General features: G+C 44.5%; 3 protein-coding genes across 6 annotated transcripts in view; 1 reads left to right on the forward strand and 2 right to left on the reverse strand.

Annotated features, from left to right (window-relative positions):
- Positions 1-2,225, reverse strand: part of CDC123 (cell division cycle 123) — a 49,183-nt gene extending 46,958 nt beyond the window's left edge. Inside the window, exons 1-2 of the mRNA XM_058431900.1 lie at positions 2,095-2,225; positions 1,796-1,985 (exon numbers count right to left, since the gene is read on the reverse strand). Coding sequence (XP_058287883.1) covers positions 1,796-1,869 — 74 coding nt within the window. The 5' untranslated portion in view covers positions 1,870-1,985; positions 2,095-2,225. The remainder of the gene's footprint in view (positions 1-1,795; positions 1,986-2,094) is intronic.
- Positions 2,207-27,843, forward strand: part of NUDT5 (nudix hydrolase 5) — a 28,653-nt gene continuing 3,016 nt past the window's right edge. Inside the window, exons 1-8 of one of the 2 annotated variants that reach the window (XR_009211190.1) lie at positions 2,207-2,348; positions 11,737-11,840; positions 13,445-13,512; positions 19,253-19,302; positions 20,476-20,583; positions 24,167-24,262; positions 25,111-25,212; positions 27,078-27,269. Coding sequence is in view for 1 of the 2 variants with exons in the window: in XM_032162197.2 (XP_032018088.1) it covers positions 11,778-11,840; positions 13,445-13,512; positions 19,253-19,302; positions 20,476-20,583; positions 24,167-24,262; positions 25,111-25,212; positions 27,216-27,269 (541 nt within the window). In the remaining variant the exon portion in view is untranslated. The remainder of the gene's footprint in view (positions 2,349-11,736; positions 11,841-13,444; positions 13,513-19,252; positions 19,303-20,475; positions 20,584-24,166; positions 24,263-25,110; positions 25,213-27,077; positions 27,270-27,843) is intronic. The other variant, XM_032162197.2, reaches the window with a different exon arrangement.
- SEC61A2 (SEC61 translocon subunit alpha 2) overlaps positions 2,749-27,843 on the reverse strand; it is a 72,790-nt gene continuing 47,695 nt past the window's right edge. Inside the window, exons 12-13 of one of the 3 annotated variants that reach the window (XM_058431884.1) lie at positions 20,080-20,208; positions 2,749-2,791 (exon numbers count right to left, since the gene is read on the reverse strand). In XM_058431884.1, the coding sequence (XP_058287867.1) occupies positions 2,764-2,791; positions 20,080-20,208 (157 nt within the window). In that variant the 3' untranslated portion in view covers positions 2,749-2,763. Of the gene's footprint in view, positions 2,792-18,033; positions 18,162-20,079; positions 20,209-22,979; positions 23,106-27,843 lie in introns of those variants that run through there. The other 2 variants (XM_032161632.2, XM_032161900.2) reach the window with 2 other exon arrangements.

Below are 27,843 nucleotides of genomic sequence, written 5' to 3' on the forward strand. Positions count from 1 at the left end.
ATGGTTTTGTGCACAAAAAAGAGTATTCATGGGCTACTTCGGCTTTAAAAATAAATATTTGATTTATCAAAGGTATGATTTCACATTCAAAAATCTAGTTCTGGCCGGGCACGGTGGCTCACACCTGTAATCCCAGCACTTTGGGAGGCCGAGGTGGGCGGATGACGAGGTCAGGAGATCGAGACCATCCTGGCTAACACGGTGAAACCCTGTCTCTACTAAAAAAAAATACAAAAAATTAGCCGGGTGTGGTGGCCGGCACCTGTAGTCCCAGCTACTGGGGAGGCCGAGACAGGAGAATGGCGTGAAACCGGGAGGCGGAGCTTGCAGTGAGCTGAGATCACGCCATTGCACTCCAGCCTGGGCGACAGAGCAAAACCCCATCTCAAAAAAAAAAAAAAAAAAAAAAAAAAATCTAGTTCTGGCCGGACGCAGTGGCTCACACCTGTAATCCCAGAACTTTGGGAGGCTGAGGCGGGCAGATCACGAGGTCAGGAAATCGAGACCATCCTGGTTAACACGGTGAAACCCCGTCCCTACTAAAAATACAAAAAATTAACTGGGCGTGGTGGCAGGTACCTGTAATCCCAGATACTTGGGAGGCTGAGGCAGGAGAATGGCGTGAACCCGGGAGGCGGAGCTTGCAGTGAGTGGAGATCGTGCCACTGCACTCCAGCCTGGGCGACAGAGCAAAATCCCGTCTCAAAAAAAAAAAAAAAAAAAAAAATCTAGTTCTTCCTCAGGCTTTTAATTTCATCTAACAAATCTTATTATGTTTGAAAATCTACTAAATTTTAACCAATTTCAAGTGAAACTTTGCAACTTAAAAGTCTCTTTAAAAATTTAAATTCTATTTATAATCTACTCAAGTTTCTTTTTTAATATGTCTATTTGCTGATTACAAATAAGCCTTCCTAAGTATTTTACTCTTACAAAGCTAACAAGCGAAATTGTTAAGTACAATGAATCTAAGGTTCTACCAGACATTCCAATACTATTTAAGAACCTGAAACTTTTCTTACACATTTTAACTGACCATTCTAAGCCAGTTACACATTTTCAAGTACATATCCGATGTTTATTGAATGAAACCATTATATAATGAATCAGCAATTACTGAAATATTGGCTCAGAAAATCAGTAAGTGCAAACCCCAGATTTTCTATTAACACCTTTAAAAAAACTGAGAGATGAAATTGTATATATTAATACTTGCCGCCTACCTAATGTTTTGAAGTATATATACATTGTGGAATAAATTTAGCTGACTAAAATGCATTGCCTGACATAGTTATTTTTGTGGTGAGAACACTACATCCCCTCTCCGTTTTTCAAGAATACGTGTATCGTCATTAACTATAGTCTACGTGCTGTACAACAGATCTATGAACTTGTTCTCGTATCTAACTGTCATTACGTATCCTTTCACCTTCCCAATCTCCAACCTCTGGGGTGGTGGCGAAAAGCAATTAAGTCACCCAGTGGACTTAGGCAGTGATTACCTTGCGCCTGGGGCCATTCTAAAAGTAGTGGTGGTGAACCCCCAAGCCTAAACTAGGTTAATCCACTATTCCTCCCGCCTCCGACCCTCACTGAAACCACAACTGAGCCTCCTAGCCAGCACACTCGCTGGCTCGCAACAGGACGCAGACAATTGCTGATCTACTTCCCTCTCGACACACTCCCTCCCATGCAGTCGCTAGAAGGCCTGCATTTTTTTGGAGGGCAGTAAGATTCGCTCACAAGTCGCAGTTCCCCTTGGCCGGTCGGCCGGGCGAACCCCCTGCCATCTCACCTCTTGATGGTAACGCCTCGGAAGAGCGGGTACCACGCGGAGAACTGGCAGTGCAGCACATGCTCCTTCTTCATCCTCCAGCTGCCGCCGCCGCTGCCTTTCCCTCTCCTGCCTGCACCCTCCGGGAACCCTGGGATCCGGCCCCGGAAGTGCCCGCCGAGCTATTTTGGTTCCAGGACTCTTCCGGTCCCTAAAGCAAGAAAGAAGACCGAGAAAAGGAAGCGGAGAAGGCGAATCCCGGGGCATACGCTTGACACACAAGCACACAAAAAGAGCTTTAGTCTCGAAAGAGGAATTACCGAAGTGTTGAGAGAGGAATTTTAAGAAGTTTACAACTCCGTCTTCGCCCTAGACGCACGCTGACCCGGAAAGTAATCACCTGAAGCTAGGTCAAAGGCGGGGGTTCTACGGATGCCGGGAGGAGGGCGCGCGCCCATCCTTTTAGCACCGCGAGAGGCGCCGGTGTTTCGAGCCGTGGCACCGGCATCGGCTGACACTGCTGCTTCCAGCTAGTTATTTCGTCCTCTTCCGTTCTTCACCCCTACACCTTGGAGTAAGTAACCGGGGCAAGCCAGTCACAGCACAAAATCTCTTTGGGGAGGAGAAGAAGAAGGGGAGAGGGAGCACATCTGCATGGTGCGTGCAGCCGCGCGGTGTCTCCCAGGCTGCGGCTGGGCACGCGTCCAGGCGCCCAAGAGGGAAACTGGGGATTGGAGGGAAACTGGGGATTGGAGGGAAATTGGGGATTGGAGCGGAAGAGCCTGGGCTACTCCGAGTAAAGAAAGCGGGCAACACCACAGCTAAGTGTTAGTTCCAGTGTAAAGATTGCAGCATCTGCAGAGTAGAATGCTTGGTAGAGGGAATACCGCCTGTACGATCCTGGAGGGTTCGACTTTGGGAGGTAAAAGGAGAGAGGTAAATTTGAGAAAGCAGAGGAAAGAGGAGTCTCATTGGAGCGCTGAATTCGTTTAGTCTGGCCTCGCAAAAGTTGTCAACCTGGAAAAAAAGCAGATTTTTTATCAGTATTCCTGCAATGATCGAATCATAAGGCTGGAAGAATTCGAATCGAACTTGTACTATCGTTTTTTCCTTTGCTTCACTCCTGTCACCCAGCAAAGTTCAGTTTTGTTTGTTTCGTTAAAAGAATTAGAAATAACCAGCTGCTTTTATTTATTTATTTGAGACGGAGTCTCACTCTGTGCCCAGATTGGAGTGCAGTGGCGCAATCTTGGCTCACTGCAACCTCCGCCTCCTGGGTTCAAGTGATTCTCCTGCCTTAGCTGAGAGCGCGCGCGCCACCACGCCGGCTAATTTTTGTATTTTTGGTAGAGACGGCATTTCACCATATTTGCCAGGCTGGTCTCGAACTCCTAACCTTAGGTGATCTGCCCGCCTCAGCCTCCCAAAGTGCTAGGCTTACAGGCGTGAGCCACCGCGCCGGGCCTACTAACTAGCCGCTTTTAACCCCTAGTCGTGTTGCTTACCATACGAGCTTTAGGCTTGCGCGAGGCTATGTCTAAAGGTATCTCCTTAAATGTACATTCTTCCTGGTCCACCTAAGTAGTTTTAAATTAGAAACAGCCCCACCGACTGCAGGCCTCTTCAGAAGGGTATTCCTTAGAATAATAAACAGAATTATCTGCGTATTTTGAGTTAGGAACTCTTCCCCCCAGAAATATATATATTGTTTTAGGTTTTCTTTTGTTTTTCTCAAAAATGTTACTAAGTGGCTAGTTGGAAGCAGTGCTTTAAATAATACATTTTCAAAGCAGAGGTAAATAGATTATAATGTTGCAGAGTATGTTGGTGGGGGTTGGACAGTAATGATTCATTTATGCCTTGATCCGGAACTATGCAGTCCATTCTGTTTTGAGGGAAAGAAGCAACATTGTATATATGTCTGGAGGGTGGTGCCAGAAAGACTTAATGGCAGACAGGAGCGGTCGCTCAAATAATTGTTTTGATTTGACTTAGAAAGTAAAAAATTGCAGCGGAACGAGATGTTAGCATCGATGGGGGATTTATTTAGGTCAGATGTTTTCTAATGAAGATAGGAATGAATGTACGGAAGAAAATAGATCCCGGGAACATAGCCCTTCTGCAAGGAGCAGTGCTTTAACAGCCCAAGAAACATTTGAGCATAGGCCCGGCGCGGTGCCTCATGCCTGTAATCCCAGCACTCTGGGAGGCCAGGCGGGCGCATCACCTGAGGTGAGTAGTTTGACCAGCCTGGCCAACATGGCGAAACCCCGTCCCTACTAAAATTACAAAAATTAGCCGGGCGTGTTGGCGCATGCCTGTAGTCCCAGCTACTCTGGAGGCTGAGGCAGGAGAATCGCTTGAATCTGGGAGGCGGAGGTTGCGATGAGCAGAGATCGCGTCACTGCACTCCAGCCTGGCAACAGAGTGAGACTCTTTTTTTTTTCCGTCTCGGAAAAAAAAAAAAAAAAAGAAAGAGTGTAGAGGTTAAGGCAGTTGCAAAGCTTTAATATAGAATTGCAGTTGTGTGTAGAAAAGCAGCTAAGTTTGTAAGCATAAATAATATAGATACTACAGGGAAGGAATTTTTATAGATACCTTTTATTCAGGCAGTATACTTTAGAAGTGTGTTCAATGACTTTTTAGTATTACAGTTGGTTTTAAGTAACTTGTTACACATTTAACCAGCATCAAATAAATTGACGTTATAAATAGGAGATGCTCAAATACTTTGAATGGATACAGCTAAATGAGCGTTCACTGTATTTTAACCACCGTGGTTGTCTTCACTAAGCCATGAAGTCATTGTATTCATCAAGTTTCTCCAACAAAACCTTTCAACAGTGGAAATAGTTGCTTTTTCTCCTGCATGCTGAAAAGTCAGTAGTCATGTGATTATGGGGGAGGAGATTTATTGTGCAATTCCTAATGAAGTAATGCAAAAACATATTTCTCTGAATCCATAGCATGACTAATCATCCTAGATTAATATTTTCACCTGTCTGCTGGTTTTCTTCATCTGGATGTCTGCCATCACCTCAAACAAGTGTGTACAGATTTGAGCCCTGCATCACCCCTTTTTTCTTCCGATGTTCCAGTCTCCCTTAAAACCGTCTTCGTGGAAATTAAATGTCACTTTGCCACGGCTACCACTCTACTCCAGACCTGTTATCTCCTGCCTGGACTATTATAAGCGGTTCTTTACAGTCTCATTACCATACGTCTGTAACCAATTCACCTTCCCAAGGGTCACTACAGTCAGTTCGCTTTTGGTCAACCAGAATTACATGTGAGGATCATAAACCACCTGCTAAATGATTCCTGGAGATCACCAAGTAGCATCATTTCAGTAAACGTTAATTCCTCCCTGCCCACCCAATGGCCACACCTAAAGAGAATGAAAAAAAAAACAAAAACCAAAAAACCCATAAGTGAATTCAATTGTAGGTACCCAAATTTTTTACTGTAAATGGCACAAAAGAAGGATACATCAGAATATTATCCTTTTTTTTCTTTTGAGACAGAGTCTCGCTCTGTCGCCCAGGCTGGAATGCAGTGATGCAATCTTGGCTCACTGCAACTGCTGCCTCCTGGGTTCAGGCTTTTCTCGTGCCTCAGCTCTCGAGTAGCTGGGACTACTGGCGTGTGCCACCTCACCCAGCTAATTTTTTGTATTTTTAGCAGAGACGGGGGGTTTCACTATGTTGTTTAGGCTTGAACTCCTGACCTCAAGCGATCCACCCGCCTTGGCCTCCGAAAGTGCTGGGATTACAGGCATGAGCCACCGAGCCCGGCCAGAATATTATCTTTTAAAAATAGAATTTAAAAATGTTTAACTATGACCAAAATTATTAAATATAACTACAAATTATTTGATTCTTTGTTCCTTCTAAATCAAGTGACTTTTCTTTGTAATTATTCTGCCAGAATGTAGATTGCCACTTTAGACATGCCCAATTTGATGCCTGACTTTAACCAGACAATCATAAAGTAAGTTATTACTGCAAAAAAAATGGATTCTCTCTCCCACTTAATTCCTTTTTTTTTTTTTTTTTTTGGAAACAGAGTCTCACTCTGTCACCATGCTGGAGTGCAGTGGCATGATCTCGGCTCACTGCAACCTCCACCTCCCTGGTTCAAGCGACTCTCCTGCCTCAGCCTCCCACTTAATTTCTTTCAAAGTGCCTTGTTGATTTCCCTATTCAATTATTAAACTGTTCCAAGTGCCTGACCCTCTTTTGTCAGTCAGAGGCTCTGCTTATGATGTGGGCTCCTGCATCTTGTATTTGGTTGAGTATGGTTGATACTAACAATATTCATCTTTTATCAGGGAGAGACCTAGCCAACATACAATTTCTTGTTAGGATTTTTTGCTTCACTTTGCAGCCTCAGCAGATGGCTGGGATTCGGGTACGGTGATTGAGTAATGAGCCTCAGTGCCAACTGCAGAACCAGTCTTTTGAGTTCATAGTTTAACTTCTGGAATCTAAATTCCCACTTAACTCTTTATGCAGCTGTTGTTACTAATACTGGCATGCTGAAGTTGGTGAAAAATTAATCACTTCCTCCCTTTCAGTAGAGGGCTGTACTTGCCTAACCCCAAAATTAGTTTATTTTGGTGTTTGTTTTTTCATTTTTTACATAGGGTCTCACTATGTTTCCTAGGGTCATCTCGAATTCCTGAGCTCAAGCGATCCTCCCACCTCAGCCTCCACGAGTAGCCGGGACTATAGGCACATGCAATGCATGGCACTGGTCCCCAAAACTACCTCATATCACAACAGTAATTTGTGCCATGCCAGTTAGCTTTGTGTGCTTTGTTGGCCTGCAGTTTTGGAGGCAGAGATCCAGCCAAATCTGTGTATGGCCTTAGAAATGTGTTCGCAAATCATCATTATATGTGGAGTTGTTTTGGGAGTTTTGTGGTGGTGGTGGTTTTTCCTTTGTGCTTTTTTGTTTGTTTTGTTTTGTTTTTGAGACGGAGTCTCGCTCTGTCGCCCAGGCTGGAGTGCAGTGGCGCAATCTTGGCTCACTGCAAGCTCCACCTCCTGGGTTCATGCCATTCTCCTGCCTCAGCCTCCTGAGTAGCCCGGACTACAGGTGCCCGCCACCACGCCTGGCTAATTTTTTTGTATTTTTAGTAAAGATGGGGTTTCACCATGTTAGCCAGGATGGTCTTGATCTCCTGACCTCGTGATCCCACCCGCCTCAGCCTCCCAAAGTGCTGGGATTATAGGCGTGAGCCACCGCGCCCGGCCTTTCCTTTGTTTTTTAAAGGAGGAAGTGGAAGAGGAGCTTGAGAACCACAGAGCTTACCATACACTCAGAATTTCTCACCCTTGCCCCGATGTCTCTGCCTTTGTTCATGTGGTGTCTTCTAGTTGGAATGCTTTCCCTGCACTCTTGGTCTCTAAGCCATGTCTTCACATCAAACTATCTTTTAAAAATCTTGGCTGGGTGTGGTGGCTCACCCCTGTAATCCCAGTGCTTTGGGAGGCTGAGGCGGGCGGATCACTTGAGGTCAGGAGTTCGAAATCAGCCTGGCCAATATGGTGAAACCCCGTCTCTCCTAAAAATGCAAAAATCAGCTGGGTGTGATGGTGCGGGCCTGTAATCCCAGCTGTTCAGGAGGCTGAGGCAGGAGAATTGCTTCAACCCCGGAGATGGACGTTGCAGTGAGACGAGATCGTGCCACTGCACTCCAGCCTGGGTATTGCAGTGAGACTCAGTCTCAAAAAAAAAAAAAAAAAAAAGGCTTTTTCATTTTCCTCACTGCCTCCCAAGTGGATGTGTGTGTCCCTCCTTTAAAACATCCTGGTATGGTGGTGTCTCTGAGGCAGGTCTTTGCCCCAGATGTGCTTGCTAAACTGTAACGTGCTCAAGGGCAAGCATAGTGGTCAATGTGCACTGAGTATATACACAGACATTTCCACTGCTGGTGCTCTCAAAGCTAGTTAGAGACTTCTGCCTGCCACTGTGCAAGACATCTAAAAATCTTACAGCATTTCCCCTCACTACTGTTTTTCTTATGCTCTGGAGAATTGCACATCCAACATATCCTAGACCGTCAGTGTTCAAACTGAATTAAGTTAAAACGATTTATGAGAATTAAAACAGCTTGTGACTTTAAAGACTAAGGACAATCATAAGTGAAATTGTAGAACACTCACGGGCGCGGTGGCTTACACCTATAATTCTAGCACTTTGGGAGGCCGAGGCTGGCAGATCACGAGGTCAGGAGATCGAGACCATCCTGACTAACACAGTGAAACCCCGTGTCTACTAAAAATGCAAAAAATTAGCCGGGCGTGGTGGCAGGCACCTGTAATCCCAGCTACTTGGGAGGCTGAGGCAGGAACATGGCATGAACCCGGGAGGCAGAGGTTGCAGTGAGCAGAGATCGTGCCACTGCACTCCAGCCTGGGCAACAGAGCACGACTCCGTCTCAAAAAAAGGAAATTATAGAACACTCAACATCGTGTACATGTATATTTTTCATACCATACACATATTGGCAATATGCAAATAACCTTAAATTCTAACTAATGAAGTGGATAAAATTCATATCAAAGTTTGCATTTAAATCTTGAAATAGCATTGAGTCAGTTAAGGCAAACTCCACTCCGTCACAGTGGTGGAGACACTGGCGTACAAAGCATGGAATTTAAAGCTCATTTCTCGTTCTTTCTGCAGCATGTTGCTGGTAGTGGCTGGCCCCCGAATGGCACTATTTGGCTTCTGCTTTTGAAATGGTGCTAAAAACAACATTCCTTTTCTGTTTCTAAAAATTTCTGAGGTACTTTTACAGTCCTTCTGAAATGTTTGGGAATCTCATAGTAAAGAATATAGTTTTGAAATAGCTCATTTTTGTCATTCACAGAATCAGTAGATTGCTGCACAATACTGTTTCCCTCTGAGGCTGATTGCATTCCAAAGAAATACTCTCTTTTAGCGGCCAGGCACGGTGGCTCATATCTGTAATCCCAGCACTTTGGGAGGCTGAGGCGGGTGGATCACTTGAGGTCAGGAGTTCGAGGCCAGCCTGCCCAACATGGCGAAACCCCATCTCTACTAAAAATGTAAAAATTAGCCGGGTGCAGTGACAGGAGCCTGTAATCCCAGGTACTCGGGAGGCTGAGGCAGGAGAATCGCTTGAATCCAGGAGGCAGAGGTTGCAGTGAGCCGAGATCACGCCTTTGCACTCCATCCTGGGCGACAAGAGCGAAACTCCATCTCAACAACAACAAAAAATTTGCCTAATAAATTATCATCTGTGATGCTTTCAAAGGAATAAGTGCCTGTTTTCGTAGTAGGGCTGCAGGTTCCAATATGCTAATATCTGTCTCTAAATATTTAAACTTCTACGCGGTTTACTTCCTTATTGTTTTCAGGTCTCCATTCAGAAGTCACCAAATTAAACAGGCCTTGCCTGATCACTCCGTGTAGATTACTCTTCCCATCTTCCCCACACTTCTCATCCGTTTTAATCTTTCTCCATGAAACGCTGAGTCACTTGACATAAATTTTGTGTTCTTCCTCACTGGAAAGTGAGGTCTGGGGGGGTGAGGGTCTTTGTCCCACTCACCACCACTTTTTTTAGATGGAGTCTCACTCTGTTGCCAGGCTGGAGTGCAGTGACACGATCTCAGCTCACTACAACCACCACCTCCTGGGTTCAAGCCTTTCTTCTCCCTCAGCCTTCCCAGTAGCTGGGGCTACAGGCACGCCCCACCACACCCAGCTAATTTTTGTACTTTTAGTAGAGACAGGGTTTCACCATGTTGGCCAGGATGGTCTCCATCTCTTGACCTCGTGATCCACCCACCTTGGCCTCCCAAAGTGCTGGGATTACAGGCGTGAGGCGTGAACTACTGCGCCCGGCCTCACCGCCACTTTCCTAAAATGTCATCTCATCTTTCACAGGTTGGCCACAAGGGGCTCAGCCAGGTTACCTATGATAGTCAATCAGATATTTGATTTGTAAAGGCACTTCATTAATATTCATACAGTTGGTTTTGTTATTGATTGTATTTTAGGATAGGGAAGCTTGCTGTCTTGGGGACAAATTGAAGATCAGATGGGCAGTATGATCACTGAGTCCCAGAAGAAACAAAGAGCAGACTCATTTTCCTTTAAGACAGGAAGAGAATTGATGCTGGGTGGGCTGTATTTTCTTTGAAGCCGAAGTTAGGTGGGGTAGGTTAGAGAACCGTGGAACATAAGAGTGCAGTGGTGTGATCTCAGCTCACTGCAACCCCCAACTCCTGGGTCCGAGTGACCCTCCTGCCTCAGCTTCCCGAGTAGCTGGGACTACAGGTGCCCACCACCACGCTCGGCTAATTTTTTTAGTTTTTATTTTTGTGGAGACAGGGTTTTGCCATGTTACCCAGGCTGGTCTCAGACTCTTGGCCTCCCAAAGGGCTAGGATTCCTGGTGTGAGCCACTGTGCCTGGTCCAAGTAACAGTTCTTAAAAGAAACAACAGAGGAAAACACAGGGGAGGAAATTATCAGTGAAGTCGTTCAAGAAAAATGTATAGAAGCATAGTAAGAAGTTTCCAGATTGAAAGGACCCACTTGACTTCCCAATACAATAACATCAACATGAAACTGACTAACTACAAGCTTCCAGAGGAAGAAGACAGGTCACGTGGCAAAAAGATCAAGAATAAGAATAGCTTTGGACTTCTCAACAGTAGCATCAGAAGCAAGACAACTAAGCAATGCCTTACAGTTTCATAGACAATTGGCTTTGGGTCTATAATTCTATATACAGCTGAATTATCAACCATGTGGGTAAGAGAAAAAGACTTTGACCTTCGGACAGGCAAGGTCCGAAAATGAAGGAATAAAGAAAGAGGAAATAATAATCTACAATAAATGGGATAAGGGCCTGCTCTTTTCATAACAGAACTTGTAGTACTGCTCGATCCTTTCTCTGCAGCTATAACTTTGATATGTGCTGAAACTTAAATGGGGAAGTGGGAACAGTGGCTCATGCCTGTAATCCCAGCACTTTGGGACACCGAGGCGGGAGGAGGATCGCTTGAGCCCATGAGTCTGAGACCAGCCTGCAAAACATAGTGAGACCCCACCTCTACCAAAAGTTCAAAACATTAGTTGGCTGTGGTAGCATGCACCTGTAATCCCAGCTACTCAGGAGGCTGAGATGCAAGGAGCGCTTGAGCTTGGGAGGTAGAGGCTACAGTGAGCCATGATTTCGCCACTGCACTCCAACCTGTGCAACAGAATGAGATCTTACATCTCAAAAAATAAGTAAGTTTAGGTGTAACGGATGGATAAAAGACTGAGAGGTGGGCATGGAGAGTGGTAAATAATCTTTCTGCTGTCTTCCCTTGGAAAGAGTTTAAGATTCGGAGTCAGAAAAATCAGGCTGGGCGCGGTGGCTCACGCCTGTAATCCCGGCACTTTGGGAGGCCAAGGAGGGCAGATCACTCGAGGTCAGGAGGTCGAGACCAGCCTGGCCAATGTGGTGAAACCCTGTCTCTACTAAAAATATAAAAATTAGCCAGGCCTGGTGATGTACACCTGTAATCCGAGCTACTCCGGAGGCTGAGGCACAAGGATCGCTTGAACCCAGGAGGCAGAGGTTGCAGTGAGCTGAGATCATGCCATTGCACTCCAGCCTGGACGACAGAGTGAGACTCTTAAAAAAAAGAAAAATCTGATGAAGAAGGTCGGCCTCTAAGTGCCTAGAACAGGCACGGCAGGAGTTTGACTGGTGTGGCTGAGTGTGACTGGGACTGCTGTCACATCCTTCTTGGCTAATCCCCAGGCCTCCCTGTTCACGTTTCCGCCTGTGGCAGTTCCCTCCGATACTGAGACAGGCAGCGTTGATGGCAGATGAATTTTTTGCCATTTAAGTACTTTGACTAGTGGCCTGTGGACGAATGTTTAATTCAGAAAAATAATTTTAGCCTAAACAAATCTCATTATCTTGCAGGGTGAACTTCTCACCTGAGGGCTGTAAAGACTAGTTTGAAAATGGAGAGCCAAGAACCAACGGAATCTTCTCAGAATGGCAAACAGTATATCATTTCAGAGGAGGTATAACTTGTTTTTCATTTTCCTTTCCCTCCGCCACATAAATCTGAGTTTAGTAGAAATATCTAGACTATTTGTTGTTACAGTGGTGGGCTTTCCTTCTTGAAGACAGTTGTGAAGGTTTTTCCTACTCCCTTTTTGGGGCTCGGGCACATTTTGCTGTTGTGTGGGAGGAGTAGTGTGTCTCTGTGCATGAGTGAAATTGAGACTCTAGGTAGATTTGGGCTCTTAACAGAAAAATTCTTAATCCTTCCTATGTTTCCCTAGATAGAAGAAGAAAGAATATATGCATTTGCGGACTCAGATATTTCATATGTAGTTGTCACAACTTGGCTGTTTATGGCCCAACATGAGTGTTTAAGAACAATAAAAACCTACGTTGTTAATTGTAGTCTAAATTCCAATGAATTCTAGAACCAATGTATGTCTCTGTGTTACTCAATTTAGCTTTAAAAGTCTCTTCCTGCGGGAACCATTGCAGTGGATAAATTTTAAATCCTTCATCTTGGAACTCTGGTCTTGACACCTTTCTGGAATTCCTTTTGGTTTAAAATCTTTCCATGTTGTCTGTGAACAGATGCTGAAAATGATTAGGTTGCTGCTGGCAAGAAGTGAAAGATAGGATAGTAGGAGAAAGGCTACTGCTTCATACGCAGTGATGCTTTCCTCTCAGTTCAGTATAGTGCCGTAGGTAAGTTAGTCTCCAACACCAGAACTCCCCAATGTCTAGGCAGAACGAACCTGGGGTGTCCATCTGCAGTTGGGTGGGAAACCCACGTGTCATGATAGGAGATCCAATCCCGGACCTTGTTTCCCCACAGTCCGCCTTCCTGTGTCATCACTGATAGGAAAAATACCAGTGTCTAGAAATGGCCATTTCTACATACGAAACTCACCTGTGTTGTATGCACCCAGGTCAGGGGACGGACCAGGAGTGTCCCAGGAGACCCTCACCCCATGTGCTCCCTTCCAGTTACCTCCATGCCCCACACCCCCTCCACCAACCCCCAGGAGTTGTTAGACTGTCGTTTCTTTTCACCTGTTTTGTTTTTGTGGTTTTTTTTGTTTTTTTTTTTGTTTTTTTTTGAGACGGAGTCTTGCTCTGTCGCCCAGGCTGGAGTGCAGTGGCGCGATCTCGGCTCACTGCAAGCTCCGCCTCCCGGGTTCACGCCATTCTCCTGCCTCAGCCTCCCGAGTAGCTGGGACTACAGGCGCCCACCACCACGCCCGGTTAATTTTTTGTATTTTTAGTAGAGACGGGGTTTCACCATGTTAGCCAGGATGGTCTCGATTCCTGACCTCGTGATCCGCCCGCCTCGGCCTCCCAAAGTGCTGGGATTACAAGCATGAGCCACTGCACCCGGCCTCTTTTCACCTGTTACTACTACCACCAAGAAATTTCAAAAAGAAGCAGAAGTGCCCTTTAAAAAAACAACCCTGAATACCTACCTACTCTGAACTGAAAAACGTGCCCACAAATTATTAGGAAGGAAACATGATTATTGGGATTCTGGGGAAGGACAGAGGAAATGTGAAAGAAAAAACCCTTTTAGATAAAAACAACTTGGTTTGAAAGTTTCCCAACTTATTATCTGATATCCTTTTAGTTAATTTCAGAAGGAAAATGGGTCAAGCTTGAAAAAACAACGTACATGGATCCTACTGGTAAAACTAGGTAAACTTTTTTTTTTCTTATAAAATGTTGGTTGCTTGGGTTCTCAGGTTATCTGTTGAGTGTTTTGCATAAACTTTGATGTTTTCTTTTTCGTAAACTCTTGTTTTAAATAAAGAATCTAATTTAGCTGTTTTTCCAGTGTTAGGATGTTTGGATCATTTATAGTTGCTGAATAAAATTGGGTTGTAAATGTGTTACAATAACTAATCAGAAAACTATTTTAATACCATTCTAACTAGACAAGTGTAGACCTAAAACTTTTGGGCCAAACCTAGTTTAAGCTGATAAGGCAACAGAATAATTAACAGTACATGTTGCTTCCTTCTAGTAAAATCAGCTTTTAATTTCTAAATTAGAAGAAATAAAGAGAAAACAACAACATTGCTAATTTTGAGGTACGTGCCTGCCTCATGGAAATGCAAATTGGGAAAAAAGCATTTTGTACACCCTATTTCACAATATGCGTCAATAGCCCTGAAGATATTGTACCCTTTGACCTAGTAATCCCAGTGTTAACAAAGTGTTAAGGGCCAGGTGTGTTGGCTCACGCCTGTAATCCCAGCACTTTGGGAGGCCAAGGGTTGGGGGTGGGGATCGGTTGAGGTCAGGAGTTCAAGACCAGCCTAGGCAACATGGCGAAACCCCATCTCTACTAAAAATACAAAAATTAGCTGGGCCTAGTGGCCCTGTAATCCCAGCTACTTGGGAGGCTGAGGCAGGAGAATTGCTTGAACCCGTGAGGCAGAAGTTGCAGTAAGCTGAGATGACACCACAGCACTCCAGCCAGGGTGACAGAGTGAGACTCTGTCTCAAAAAAAAAACAACAACAACAAAAAGAAAGTATTAAGTAAATTAGTATTCAGAAGTAAATTTATGTATAGAAAATGTTCACCAAAATTTTAAGAGACAGAAAAACTGAAAGCAACCTAAATATCTTAAAAATAGGTAAGGAATTGTTATAGTGTATTCTCTTGGTAAAATCTCTGCAGCTGTCTAAAAAGCAGATTCTGAAGACAACCTAGCAATATGGGAAAAGTTCCTAAGTTGATAACAAAGTAGAAAAGTGTGTATATGCTTTTCAAACTCTGCCAAATAATGTGTAAGAAAAAGCTGGAAGGAAAATTATAGCAAAGTGAGAAAAAAGCTATGTGGTTAACCTTTCTTCTTTTACTTTCCAGATTTTTGCATAGCAATCCTTTGATATTATAAACTATGAGAAGAAAATACTGTGAAAATAAATTTTTTACTTAGTGAAATATAAAAAGGAGTACAACAGAATGAGAATGAAATTTAGTAACCAGATCACATGATACAAATTCATCAATATGAAAACTCCATTTGCAAAGTGATCCAATAAGAGTACATGATTTCTTTGTGATGAAATAGATCATCAAGATGCAAACACATGGACTTGCCAGTAATCTGAACAACTTTGATTATATCTACTAAACTAGCAAATCCCGTAATAAGGCCTAATGTAGGAGAGCTGTGGGAAACATATTAAGAGAAAGATAGCACTGCTGAATTAAAACCCAGCAGTAAGAAAGCTAAGCACAGTATGATCCATCGACCATGAAAGACTGTAACTCTTCACTTAAAATGCCAAGTGAGTTTGATATGGAAAACTAAATGTATGAAGTAAGTTAGGGCCCAAACCCAATACAGAAATGTGGCAAGGCCCAAGTCTTAGGGAGCACCATATGTTCAAATGTAATTTATATTTGTGAAACTATAGAGAGGTTGGAGCCCAATGTATAGTGATACACTTTGGTTCTCTTTTGCCTATCAAATTAAGTTTATAACACAAAACATAGCCCTCAACTCTAATGAGTCCAAACTTGTGTTTGAGGCCAAGCATGGTGGCTCACGCCTGTAATCCCATTACTTTGGGAGGCCAAGGTAGGTGGATCACTTGAGGTCAGGAGTTCGAGACCAGCCTGGCCAACATTGTGAAACCCCGTCTCTACTAAAAATACAAAAATTAGCCCAGCGTGGTGGCAGGCACCTGTAATCCCAGCTACCTGGGAGGCTGAGACAGGAGAATTGCTTGAGCCCGGGAGGTGGTGGTTGCAGTGAGCCGAGACCACACCACTGTACTCCAGCCTGGGCGACAGAGCAAGACTCCGTCTCAAAAAATAAAAATAAAATAAAAAAATGTGTTCGCACCAGCTCATCTCTTCACCTGACTGGTCTTCTCTGCCCTTCCTGCATTTCCTAATCAGGGATGTACATCAGAATCATATGGGGACTTTTCTGAAAATAGGACGAAATCTCACTTCAGAATATCTGTTTCAGTAGATTGGGAGTAGGCTCTAAAATCCACCAAACTACCATATTTATAGCATAGTCATGTCCATTCTTCCATACATAGGGTTTTTTTCCTGGCCTCTGAAGAGGACTTATGTAAAGCACTAATGTTTCATACCAGAATGTCACCCTTTGAAGAATGAGTCTTTGTACTTTCCAGTATGCCACGATGTATAAGTTATAGGATGTGTTATCTCTGACCTGATATAAAAGCCTGTGTGTACAGGTTGAGCAGCCCTAATCTGAAAATCTGAAATTCAAAATGCTGCAAAATCCAAAACCTTTTCATTGCCAACATGATGCTCCAGCTGGAGAATTCCACACCTGACTCCATGTGACGGGCTGCAGTCAAAACACAGGCATACAACACAGGCATTCAGTGTCCTCCAGGGGAAAAGGGATCCTCCCCTTCAGCTCAGCTATATCCTTCTTTTTTTTTTTTTTCCCTGAGACAGAGTCTTGTTCTGTTGCCCAGGCTGGAGTGCAATGGTGTGATCTCAGGTCACTGCAACCTCTACCTCCCTGGTTCAAGCAATTCTGTCTCAGCCACTCGAGTAGCTGGGACTAGAGGTGCATGCCACCATGCCTGGCTAATTTTTGTATTTTTAGTAGAGGCAGGGTTGTTGGCCAGGATGGCTCAAACTCCTGACCTCAGGTGATCCACCCACCTTGGCCTCCCAAAGTGCTAAGACTACAGTCATGAGCCACCACATCCGGCCATATCCTTTTTTTTAATTTAATTTTTTTTTTTTAGTAGAGACAGAGTCTCACTATGTTGCCCAGGCTGGTCTCGAACCCCTGAACTCAAGCAGTCCTCCTACCTTGGCCTCCCAAAGTGCTGGGGTTTCAAGTGTGAGCCACCACACCCAGCCGGATATATCCTTTGCACACACACGGCAACTTCCCTCCACAAGCACTCCCACAGAGGGTCATGAAATGGCATGTGTGCAGGTTGGATGCCCAGCAGCAGTTCCCCACAACACAGGGCTGAGACCTATGTGCATGACTCATTGTGGGGTTCTTTGGCTTATTTCCTGCTCTGTGGGGTAAAGATACTGTTCAAAATGTCAAAAAGGCCTGAGACCCAGAGGGTAAGGCAAATATTTCAAAATCTGAAAAACTAAACTCTGAAACACTTCCGGCCTCTCGTTTCGGGTAAGGAATACTCAACCTGTATAGCTGTCACTTGGTGTCTGTCGGGGTTGGTTCCAGGACCCCCTGCAGATACCAAAATCCACAGATGCTGAACTCCCTGATACGAAAATGCATATATTCAATATGTATTTGCCTCTAACCTACGCACATCCTCCCACACACTTCATCTCTAGAGTTATCACAGCACCTAATACAATGCAAATGCTGTGTCAACAGTTGTACTCTATTGTTTAGGGAATAATGGCAAGAAAAAGTGTGGACATGTTCAGTATAGATGCAATTTTTTTCCTAAGTATTTTCAATGGGTGGTTGGTTGAATGCACGAATGCGGAACCCATGGATATGGAGGGCTGAGTCTAAGAGATAAAATAGCAGCTAGAGAATCCTGTGTTCCACCGTCTCATTCATGAACGGGGATGTGGGGTTAATTTTAGAAATATAAAAATATTCAGTAGTGTTGTGTCTTTACTGACATTCAAGACAGTGCCGAAGTCACCCTCTGTGACCCTCCTGCCTCTTGTGTTGGTGAACTAGAGGGAGGAAGGCCAACAGGCTTTCCCGTAACAAAGGAGACTAGGAATAGGATGATCTCACTGGAAGCAGAATCCTAAAGCCAGAAGAGGTTTTGGAGATAACATACTCATTCCTGCTTTTTACAAAGGAGAGGAGAGTCTCCGGGAGGTTGGAGCTCTAGGCTTAGCTGGTAGGCAAGTAGAGACTAAGAGCTGACTTCCAGTCAGGTGTGCATCTCACAGGCCCTTTGAAGTTGCTGGAGCTCTCACTGGGCAATCTTATTCCAAGATTTCTTACCAATGCGTTTCCATTTTATTGCTGGTGATTTATGGCTCATGACTGCTTATTTCCTTCACCTTAACCACGATAATGATGCTCCTCTTTTTGTTTCCCTTATTCCTAGTGTTTAGGATGGGACCTTCAGTGCTTTTCCCAGCACTGTCTTCTTCAGTCTTTAGGACTAACCTTAGGAAGCAGCAGAGAGAGAGCTATGCCAAAAGGTGTTTCATCTCTTGCAATCTGTATGATTTACTTACCAGCATTGCTTGTTGGTCAGCTCCTTGCTACTAACAGGAATGTTGAGCTGCTGTGAGTTGTCATAGAAGTCTGTTTGATTTTCCTGTGTTCATTTCGACATATTTGGCCTTCAGAATTTGGGTACAATGCTGAAAGACCTACGATTGCCAGACAGTCTTTTTGTTTTGTTTTTTTAAAAAGCAAATTAAATATTTGAACAGTTTTAATGAAAATATGACAAGGTCCAAATTTTAAGGACAGCCAGATAGGAAGCATGAGCAGGAGGGTTCTTCCGAGGAGGATATCTTGCAGCTCTTACTATTGAGATGCAGGTGGTAACTCCTTTTTATCCCAAGCCCCAGAGCCACCCACATGTCTCACTTCCTTTAAAAGAGATCCTAAAATTGTTTGCTTCTCCACTCTGGTCTCTTACCACTGCTTTTTTCTGTTGTAGGGAGAAGAGAGTGAAGGGGGAATGTTCCTTTTATGCCTCGTCCATTTAAACTGCATAATTGTGTCAGTAACTGGGTTTCCTGTACAACTGTGCCCCATGTTCCAAGGCCAGAAAGTAAAATAGCACAGATGTTACCCAAAAGCTGAGTTGGGTAACAGTCAGAAACCAATAGCTAACCAGGAACAAAGCCATACAAGAGAGCAGGACTGTACTGTTACTCAGCCCACTTTTTCTAGATAAGATCTCACACATGCAAAGTAGGGCACTTGCCTCTATTTAATAATTCTTCCATTAATAAATGGGAAGGTTCGACCTTCTTAAATTGTGTGTTTTAGGTCACATATTTTAAAAATCAAAATGATATGAAAATCTCAATAGTTCATGTTGTCCACGGTAGCTTCTGTTCCTAGAGACGGGATGAGTCTTTGCCTGTGGCTTCATTTGCATTACCTGCTTATTAATCCGCCACTGGCTGTGCTCCTTGCCCAGAGACAGAGGATCTAAACTAAAGTTTTCTGAGAAAGCGGCAGCTCACATGCTTAGCAGGCTTTCTGTTTCGGGGGCACCCAGAAGGTGAGGGGTAGGGTGGCAAGAGTTTTCATTGTTAATTTTCAGAAGCTATAGGAAAGCAGAATTAGCTTTTTTAATGCAGACATTTGTTGCTGTGGTCTTCTTGACCAGTATCATGAGTACATTTGCATGCATTGCATTTAAGAAGTTCTGGTTGTACACAGAAAACCTAAGAAAATTCTCCTCTTTAGCACTAACGACTTTTTTTCTTCTCTGCCTGAACAGAACCTGGGAATCAGTGAAACGTACAACCAGGAAAGAACAGACTGCGGATGGTAGGAGTGCAAACCTATTCTAACCCTTTAGAAAGGAAGTTAGCACTTGTGATCGTAAGAGGGTTTTCAGTGGAACCAAGTTAACTTCTATTATGATGTTGTGTCTTTAAATCTCCGCTTAGTTTTTGCCATACTATATAACTAAATTAAGTTTTCTTTGTAAGTAACTTCTGGCTTCTGTTATCTAAGCTCAAAACAGTGTTTTTGAGGGGAAGTTCTAATGTTTATAACTAAATGTAAATCAGTGTAGTTTGAAGCCACACAGTGTCTAGACATGTTATGACTTCTAGAAATCCTTGTGTCCTGTTCGAAGGATCTAGGTGAGCGCCTTTAGTTTGGAAAAGTTACTTGGCACACCCTTATGCTTATGGACCACTTGCTTTACAGGTTAATGAGGACACGGAATTAATTGGGCAAAGCCTATTCCATTCACCTTCCCCTCCAGGCATGAATTCCTTGACTGCAAAGAGCCCACAATCCTGAGAATCACTCTGGTCGAGGGAAAGTTGGGCACTAGGCTTTTCTTATTTTTCCATTTACTTTTGGTTTCCGTTTTTGCTGGAAGCAAACAGTAGCTGTGCTGCAGCTGCTGGCTTCACAGATAGGAAGCTGTGGGGAGCCAGGGGACCCTCCTGGGTGCTTTGTGTTTTCTGAAACCCAGTCGTTTTTGTTTTTCTTAGGTTTTAATGAAGGCCAAGTAACTTGAGAGGAGAGGTCTTTTACCCTAAAACAGGAAAATCAGTCTTGCTAGCATTTATTGCAGACAGTGGAACTTACTTGATTTCTTGCTCAAAGTTGACCCAGGAGCACAGGGATGGCTGTGGCCTCACCAGCGGTAGGGCTGCCACCCGCTGGAAAGTGGTTCTGTGGAAGGTTGATGTAGTCAGAAACCTTACATCCTTGACCCTGTAGGGAATGTTTCGTTTTAGTTCCAATTTTAGTTTTAAGAAACTGTGACAAACAGGCTTTTTGTTTAAAAAAGAAAGTGTAAACAACATAGAAGTGATGATTTTTAATTACATTTTTAAAATAGCTTCCAAGATTAACTGCCAGTATTGTAGATTAAAGTGGAGTTTCTTAAAGTCTGGGGTTTTCATTAGCTTGCTCTAAACAACGTGCTGGCATTGCTGACCTCTCATTAGGGATTTCCTTGGTTCCATTTCCTGTTGACAGGTGTCGCGGTCATCCCCGTGCTGCAGAGAACACTTCACTATGAGTGTATCGTTCTGGTGAAACAGTTCCGACCACCAGTAGGGGGCTACTGCATAGAGTTCCCTGCAGGTGAGTCACTCAACATCAAATTGCTTCTTAGGGGATGTTGGCCTGAACCAGGGTAAAGCCTGAGAACTGCAAAGCTCAGCTCTGCAGTTTTTAATCTGTCCTTGTGGATTTAAGTAAAACTAAACCATTTCGTAGCGATGCTCCTCCAGGTCCCCAGGACACCCAACAACCCTCTGAACCCATGAAGGTGACACAAGGCCACCTCCCACCCATCCCAACCTCCTCTTGGCAATGTTGCCTCCAGCCTTTTTGTTTGTTTGTGTTTTTTGTTTTGTTTTGTTTTGTGAGACAGAGTCTCGCTCTGTCACCCAGACTGGAGTGCAGTGGCACGATCTCAGCTCACTGCAACCTCCGCCTCCTGGGTTCAAGCAATTCTCCTGCTTCAGCCTCCCGAATAGCTGGGACTACAGGCACCCGCCACCACACCCGGCTAATTTTTTGTATTTTTAGTAGAGACAGAGTTTCACCGTGTTAGCCAGGATGGTCTCGATCTCCTGACCTCGTGATCTGCCTGCCTTCGCCTCGCAAAGTGTTGGGATTACAGGCGTGAGCCCCTGCACCCGGCCATCTCCAGCCTTTTGAGTAATCGCCCTTCTCAGCTTATTTGTTTGTCATTAGCCATCTGCTAATGGAAATTTCCACTGATAAGTAGTCCAGGCCTTTTTTTTTTTTTTTGAGATGGAGTCTCATTCTGTCACCCAGGCTGGAGTGTGGTGGCGTGATCTCGGCTCACTGCAACCTCCACCTCCTGGGTTCAAGCGATTCTCCTGCCTCAGCCTCCCGAGTAGCTGGGATTACAGGCGTGTGTCACCACACCTGGCTAATATTTGTATTTTTTGTAGAGACGGGGTTTCACTGTGTTGCCCAGGCTGATCTCAAACTCCTGACCTCAGGTGATCCACCCACCTTGGCCCCGCAAAGTGTTGGAATTACAGGCGTGAGCCACCATGCCCAGCCTAGGCCAGGCTCTTAACTCCAAGAAATATGAATGCAGAAGACGGTTTGCTCTGCTGTGTGGGAACAGGCCAAGGAGACTCTTCATTTCAACTAGAATATTTTTCTTGCACAGTAATTAAAGGTCTCCAGAATTTATTGCCCTCTATTATTGGATAGGGCAACAATTTATTGGATTGTTCCCATCTAAAGAGATTAAATCTCATCTATTTGTTATTAGTGGTATATGTTTTATTATTATTATTATTTTTTGAGACGGAGTCCTGCTCTGTTGCCCAGGCTGGAGTGCAGTGGCACGATCTCAGCTCACTGCAGCCTCCACCTCCCGGGTTCAAGTGATTCTCCTGCCTCAGCCTCCTGAGTAGCTGGGATTACAGGCATGTGCCACCACACCTGGCTAATTTTGTATTCTTAGTAGAGACGGGGTTTCTCCATGTTGGTCAGGCTGGTCTCGGCCTCCCAAAGTGCTGGGATTACAGGCGTGAGCCACCACGCCTGGCCAGGCTATTTAATAACTTTTAATATTAACGTTAATAAATTCTTCTCTCACTTTTCCTTTTTTTTTTGAGATGGGGTCTCTGTTGCTGAGGCTGGTGTGCTCTGGCACCATCACAGCCCATTGCAGCCTCAATATCCCCAGGCTGAGGTGATCCTCCCACCTCATTTTTTGTATTTTTTGTAGAGATGGGGTTTTGCCATGTTGCCCAGGCTGATCTCTAACTCCTTGGCTCGAGTGATCTGCCCGCCTTAGCTTCCCAAAGTGCTAAGATTACAGGTGTGAGCCGCCATGCCCAGGCTCTTTTTTGGAGACTATGTCTAGCTGTTTGCCCGGGTTGGAGTGCAGTGGCACAATCACAGCTCACTGCAGCCTTGACCTTCTGGGCTCAAGTGATCCTCCTGCCTTGGCTTCCTGGGTAGCTGGGTCTGCAGGCGTGCATCACCGCATTCGATTTTTAAATTTTGTGTAGAGATGGGGTTTTGCTTTGTCACCCAGGCTGGCCCCAAACTCCTGGCCTCAAGTGATCCTCCTGCCTCAGCCTCCCAAAGTGTTGGGATTACAGGCATGAGCCACCGCACCCAGCCCGAGTTTTTCATTATTTTATTTTATTTATTTATTTATTTTTGAGACAGAGTTTCGCTTTTGTTGCCCAAGCTGGAGTGCAGTGGCACGATTTCAGCTCGCTGCAGCCTCCACCTAACAGGGTCAAGTGATTCTCCTGCCTCAGCCTCCCGAGTAGCTGGATTACAGGTGCGCACCACCACACCTGGCTAATTTTTTGTATTTTTGGTGGAGACAGGGTTTTACCATGTTGGCCAGGCTGGTCTCGAACCCCTGACCTCAGGTGATCCGCCCACCTTGGCCTCCCAAAGTGTTGGGATTACAGGTGTGGGCCACCACGCCCAGCCTCATTAAATTTTTTAATTCCTTTCAGGAAAAAGAGTCTGCGTTGCTGCTCCCTTCCTCTTCCTTGGGCTCTCTGTTCACTCCTCACAGTGGCCATGGGAGTCCCCTAATGGCCACCAGTTTGCTCCTTTCTGGCCTTTCATTCCTGGGCCTCGGTGTTTTACTGTGAGGGAGGAAGACAAGACAGGTGATGCTGTCAGCATCCTACATGTAAGGAAGCAGAACATGAACAGGCTTCCTGTGCTGCAGTCATACAGCAAGCTCCCAAGCCTAAGCCAGTTGGTCACCACCAAGTCACATCTCCTCACAGATGCTGCCCATGCTGTGCAGAGTAGCATGGAGATGGTCATGAAGGATCATGAAGGATCTGGGTCTGAATAGGATGACTGGGTGATGCCTTCAGAACCTGATTTGTCTGCTTAGAGTTTTATTCTTTTGCCTTTTTGTTTCTATAAAAATTCCAAGCTGGGCACAGTGGCTCATGCGTGTAATCCCAGCACTTTGGGAGGCTGAGGCGGGTGAATCACTTGAGGCCAGGAGTTCGAAAGCAGCCTGGCCAACATGGTGAGACTAAAAATGCAAATTAGCCTCTACTACAAATACAAAAATCAGCCTGGCGTGGTGGTGCGTACCTGTGGTCCCAGCTACTCAGTAGGCTGAGGCAGGAGAATCGTTTAAACCCAGGAGGCAGATGTTGCAGTGAGCCAAGTTCACACCACTGCACTCCAGCCTGGGCAACAGTGTGAGACTCCATTTTCAAAAAAAAAAAAAGAGTTCCAATCCTCAGGTTTCTCTGTAAGACCACTTTTCACAGTGCTCTGATTCTTCTAACATAACGCAGCAGCAGGTGTGTTAGAAGAATGAGGGGTTCAGCCGGGCGTGGTGGCTCACACCTGTAATCCCAGCACTTTGGGAGGCTGAGGCTGGTGGATCACGAGGTCAAGAGTTCAAGAGCAGCCTGGCTAAGATGGTGAAACCCTGTCTCTACTAAAAATACAAAAAATTAGCTGGGCGTGGTGGCATGCGCCTGTAATCCCAGCTACTCTGGAGGCTGAGGCAGAGAATTGCTTAAACCTGGATGGGCGGAGGTTGCAGTGAGCCAAGATCGCGCCACTGCACTCCAGCCTGGGCGACAGAGCGAGACTCCATCTCAAAAAAAAGAAAAGGAGGGGTTCGAAGAACCGGATTTCCCGCTCCCATCACACCAATGATTTGGACTTGCAGGTCTCATAGATGATGGCGAAACCCCAGAAGCAGCTGCTCTCCGGGAGCTTGAAGAAGAAACTGGCTACAAAGGGGACGTTGCCGAATGCTCTCCAGGTTGGTATTGCTTGAAAATTCACCAAGCGATGGATTCCTCTATGTGGGAAGGGATTGATTATTTGGGTGTGCTTTATGCTCAGAATTCACTGAAGAGAAATCATAGATTAGGAATGGTCACCAAGTGTAAGGGAATCTCCCCTCCCAGGAGGAAACTGGAGCCAGAAGGGCCTGAAGTTGGGGGAGAATTAATGAAATTAAATTGCCTTTTGGCAGGATGTGGTGGCTCACACCTGTATTCCCAGCACTTTGGGAGGCCGAGGCAGGTGGATCACCTGAGGTCAGGAGTTCAAGACCAGCCTGACCAACATGGTGAAACCCATCTCTACTAAAAATACAAAAATTAGCCAGGTGGTGCACACCTGTGATCCCAGCTACTCGGGAGGCTGAGGCAGGAGAAGTACTTGAACCCAGGAGGCAGAGGTTGCAGTGAGCCAAGATCACGCCAGTGCACTCCATCCTGGGCAATAAGAGCAAAGTGAAACTCTGTCTCAAAAAATAAATTGCCTTTTGGAATTTCCTACACCCTGAGTTTTATTGCTCACCCATCTCATCCGTGTGCTACCCTCATCACTGGAAGATTTTTTGAGTTTGATGTGGTGAAGGGATTTTACAACTTGACAGTACCATCTAACCCCACAGACCTAGCAAGCTTGACTCGGGAGCTCTGGGGAGAGTGAGTGGCCAGATGCTTTGCAGCTTGCAGATCTGCCTACCAAATGTGAGAACTAGTTTTCGTGCATTACCTCCACATCAATGCTGAGCTGCGAGACGCATCTTCTTCCTAAGACCATAGTGAAACAAATGCCAAAGGGACTGACGCATCTGACTGTCCCTTCTCTCCACAGCGGTCTGTATGGACCCAGGCTTGTCAAACTGTACCGTACACATCGTGACAGTCACCATTAACGGAGACGATGCCGAAAACGCAAGACCAAAGCCAAAGCCAGGTATGTGTGCGTCGGCTGTGATGCAGGTGGTGTGGTTGCATTACGTGTCTTGGAACTTGCTGCTAGTTTGATTTATTAAAAGAATGTAGTCTTTCATGGAAAGAATCAGTCTTTCAAATAGACTTCATCAGTATTCTTGTCTCTCTTCCTAATCATGTATTTTAGCATTTTTCTTTTGCCACTTCATTCATCTTTATGCTTTCTTTGTAAAAAAAAAAAAATATTAAATGACATATTTCCCTGTTTTTTACATGAAGTGTATTCCCACTTAGTAATATGAGCTGCAGGTTTAAGTAGTAAACAGTGAGAAACTTAAATCACCCTGGTTTCTGTCTTCATGTATATTGTAAGAATGGCCTAAATTCCCCTATAGTCCCAGCTGCTCTGGAAGGGGATGTGGGAGGATCACTTAAGCCCAGGAGTTGGAGGAGCTATGATGGTGCCACTCTGTGACAGAATGAGACCACGTCTCTCTTAAAAAAAAAAAAAAAAAAAAAAAATGGCCTAAGTAATTGTTAAGGGGCAGCAGATTATTCACTATTTCTCTTCGCTCTATAATATTTCTTAGCAACTTTGGATTCAAAAGCTGTGATGTCTCTGTCAATTCCGTGTTGTCTCTCCCATCCTTTTAAAGGGGGTATTTATATGTGCACCACAGTAAATCAGTATCAGTGATATTCTTTAATTTCTTACCCTCTTCAGTTGTTCATATTTATGTTTCAGTATCCCACTGCAACTAATTTTAAGTCTTATTTTTTGCTGGGCGTGGTGGTTCATGCCTGTAATCCCAGCACTTTGGAAGGTTGTGGTGGGTGGATCACTTGAGGTCAGAAGCTCGAGATCAGCCTGGCCAACATGGTGAAACCCCGACTCTACTAAAAATACAAAAATTAGCCAGGCATGGTGGTGCGCACCTGTAGTCCCAGCTACTCGGGAAGCTGAGGCACAAGAATCACTTGAACCCAGGAGGCAGAGGTTGCAGTGAGTCAAGATCATGCCACTGCACTCCAGCCCAGGCAACAGAGTGAGACCCTGTCTCCAAAACATACATATATACATACATACATACATACATACATACATACATACATACATCTTAATTTTTGAACTGCACATCTACATATGACACACTGTGGAAAAGTTTGGCAGTTCCTCAGCATATTAGATACAGAATTATTATATGATCTGGCATTTCAACTCCTAAGTCTACACCCAGAAGAAGTGAAACAGGGACTCAGATACTTGTGTGCCTGTGTTCATGGCCGCCTCTGTGGAAACAACCCAAGTGTCTGCCAGCAGATGAATGCATACACAAAATGTAGTACGCACACAAACACACGCACATGCTGAAACATGCGATAACATGACGGGCAAATACTCTGATTCTACTTATCTAGGTGCCCAGAATAGACAAACTGATAGAGGAAGACAGTAGAGTAGGCACTACTAGGGATGGGGAATTAGTGTTGAGTGGATCCCAAGTTTCTGTTGGGTGTCATGAAAAGTTCTGGAGATGGATACTGGTGGTGGTTGTGCACCGTTCTGAATGTTATTTAATGCTACTGAATTGTACCTTCATAGTGGTTAAAATGGTAACTTTTTATATGTTCTGTATATTTTACATGATATGCAGATTCATATCTATAAAAATATACATACTATCGAATATGCTTTAAATTTTGCTACTTAACATTATGTGGAGAATAACTTCATACTGCTTGAGTTTGACAATGTATATAAATTAAGTTAGCAGAGACCCAGGTTTCTGTGAAATTCTCAAAGCTTTTTGACGCCTCTTGCATAAAAGTCTTCCGACGTTACCACTCCAGGCCTTGCTGAAATGTTCTCCTTCTGTTTATTTCCAGGGGATGGAGGTATGTTCTGCAACTCCTGGTGGCCGAGCGTGTATGGCTTAGTGTAGTGGTGATGGCTGCAGACATTTTGGGTTGTTTTGGTAGGCTCTTGACGTTAGCTTTGTTTTCACTTGCACTTTGTCTGTTTAGAATTTGTGGAAGTCATTTCTTTACCCAAGAATGACCTGCTGCAGAGACTCGATGGTAAGCATTCTCCAGACCGCCACCCAGTTTCTCCAGTTCTCCCCGTCCCCATCCCAGCAAACTGGGTACTAAATATAACTCCATTTCTTTATCTTTTTGGGATCACTAAAGTCAAATGCCTAGCAACTTGTAAAACTGCAGGTGACCACTACTAATTTTCCTTTCTGGGTGGCACAGAGTTTGAAAATAGGAGCAAAGCATTCTGGGTCAAGTGCAAACTTTTGGTAGGGGCTTTTTCTCCTACAGAACGGCCCAGATGACATTCCTGCTGAGTAGCCAAAACGATTCTACAAGTTAAACCTTCAGTCCATAACGATGCAAAGGTGTGGGTAGATAAGCTGTTGGCTTTTCCTCAAGTATGCTAGTATGAGGGATGGTCCTTTGTGGAGGTTCAAGGAGAAATTGATGATGCTCCTTCAACAAATACTTGAGGTATTTCCTGTATACTCGGTGTGATATGCTTTTCACATAATAAACCAAACTAGCTGTGTGGCCCTTAGAAATCACTGGTCATGTAGATGCATTGTATAATTCTTTTTTTTTTTTTTTTTTTTTTTTTTTTTTTTTTTTTTTT

This window comes from Hylobates moloch, unplaced genomic scaffold (assembly GCF_009828535.3).
Source record: "Hylobates moloch isolate HMO894 unplaced genomic scaffold, HMol_V3 SCAFFOLD_2, whole genome shotgun sequence".
Taxonomy (NCBI): Eukaryota; Metazoa; Chordata; class Mammalia; order Primates; family Hylobatidae; genus Hylobates; species Hylobates moloch.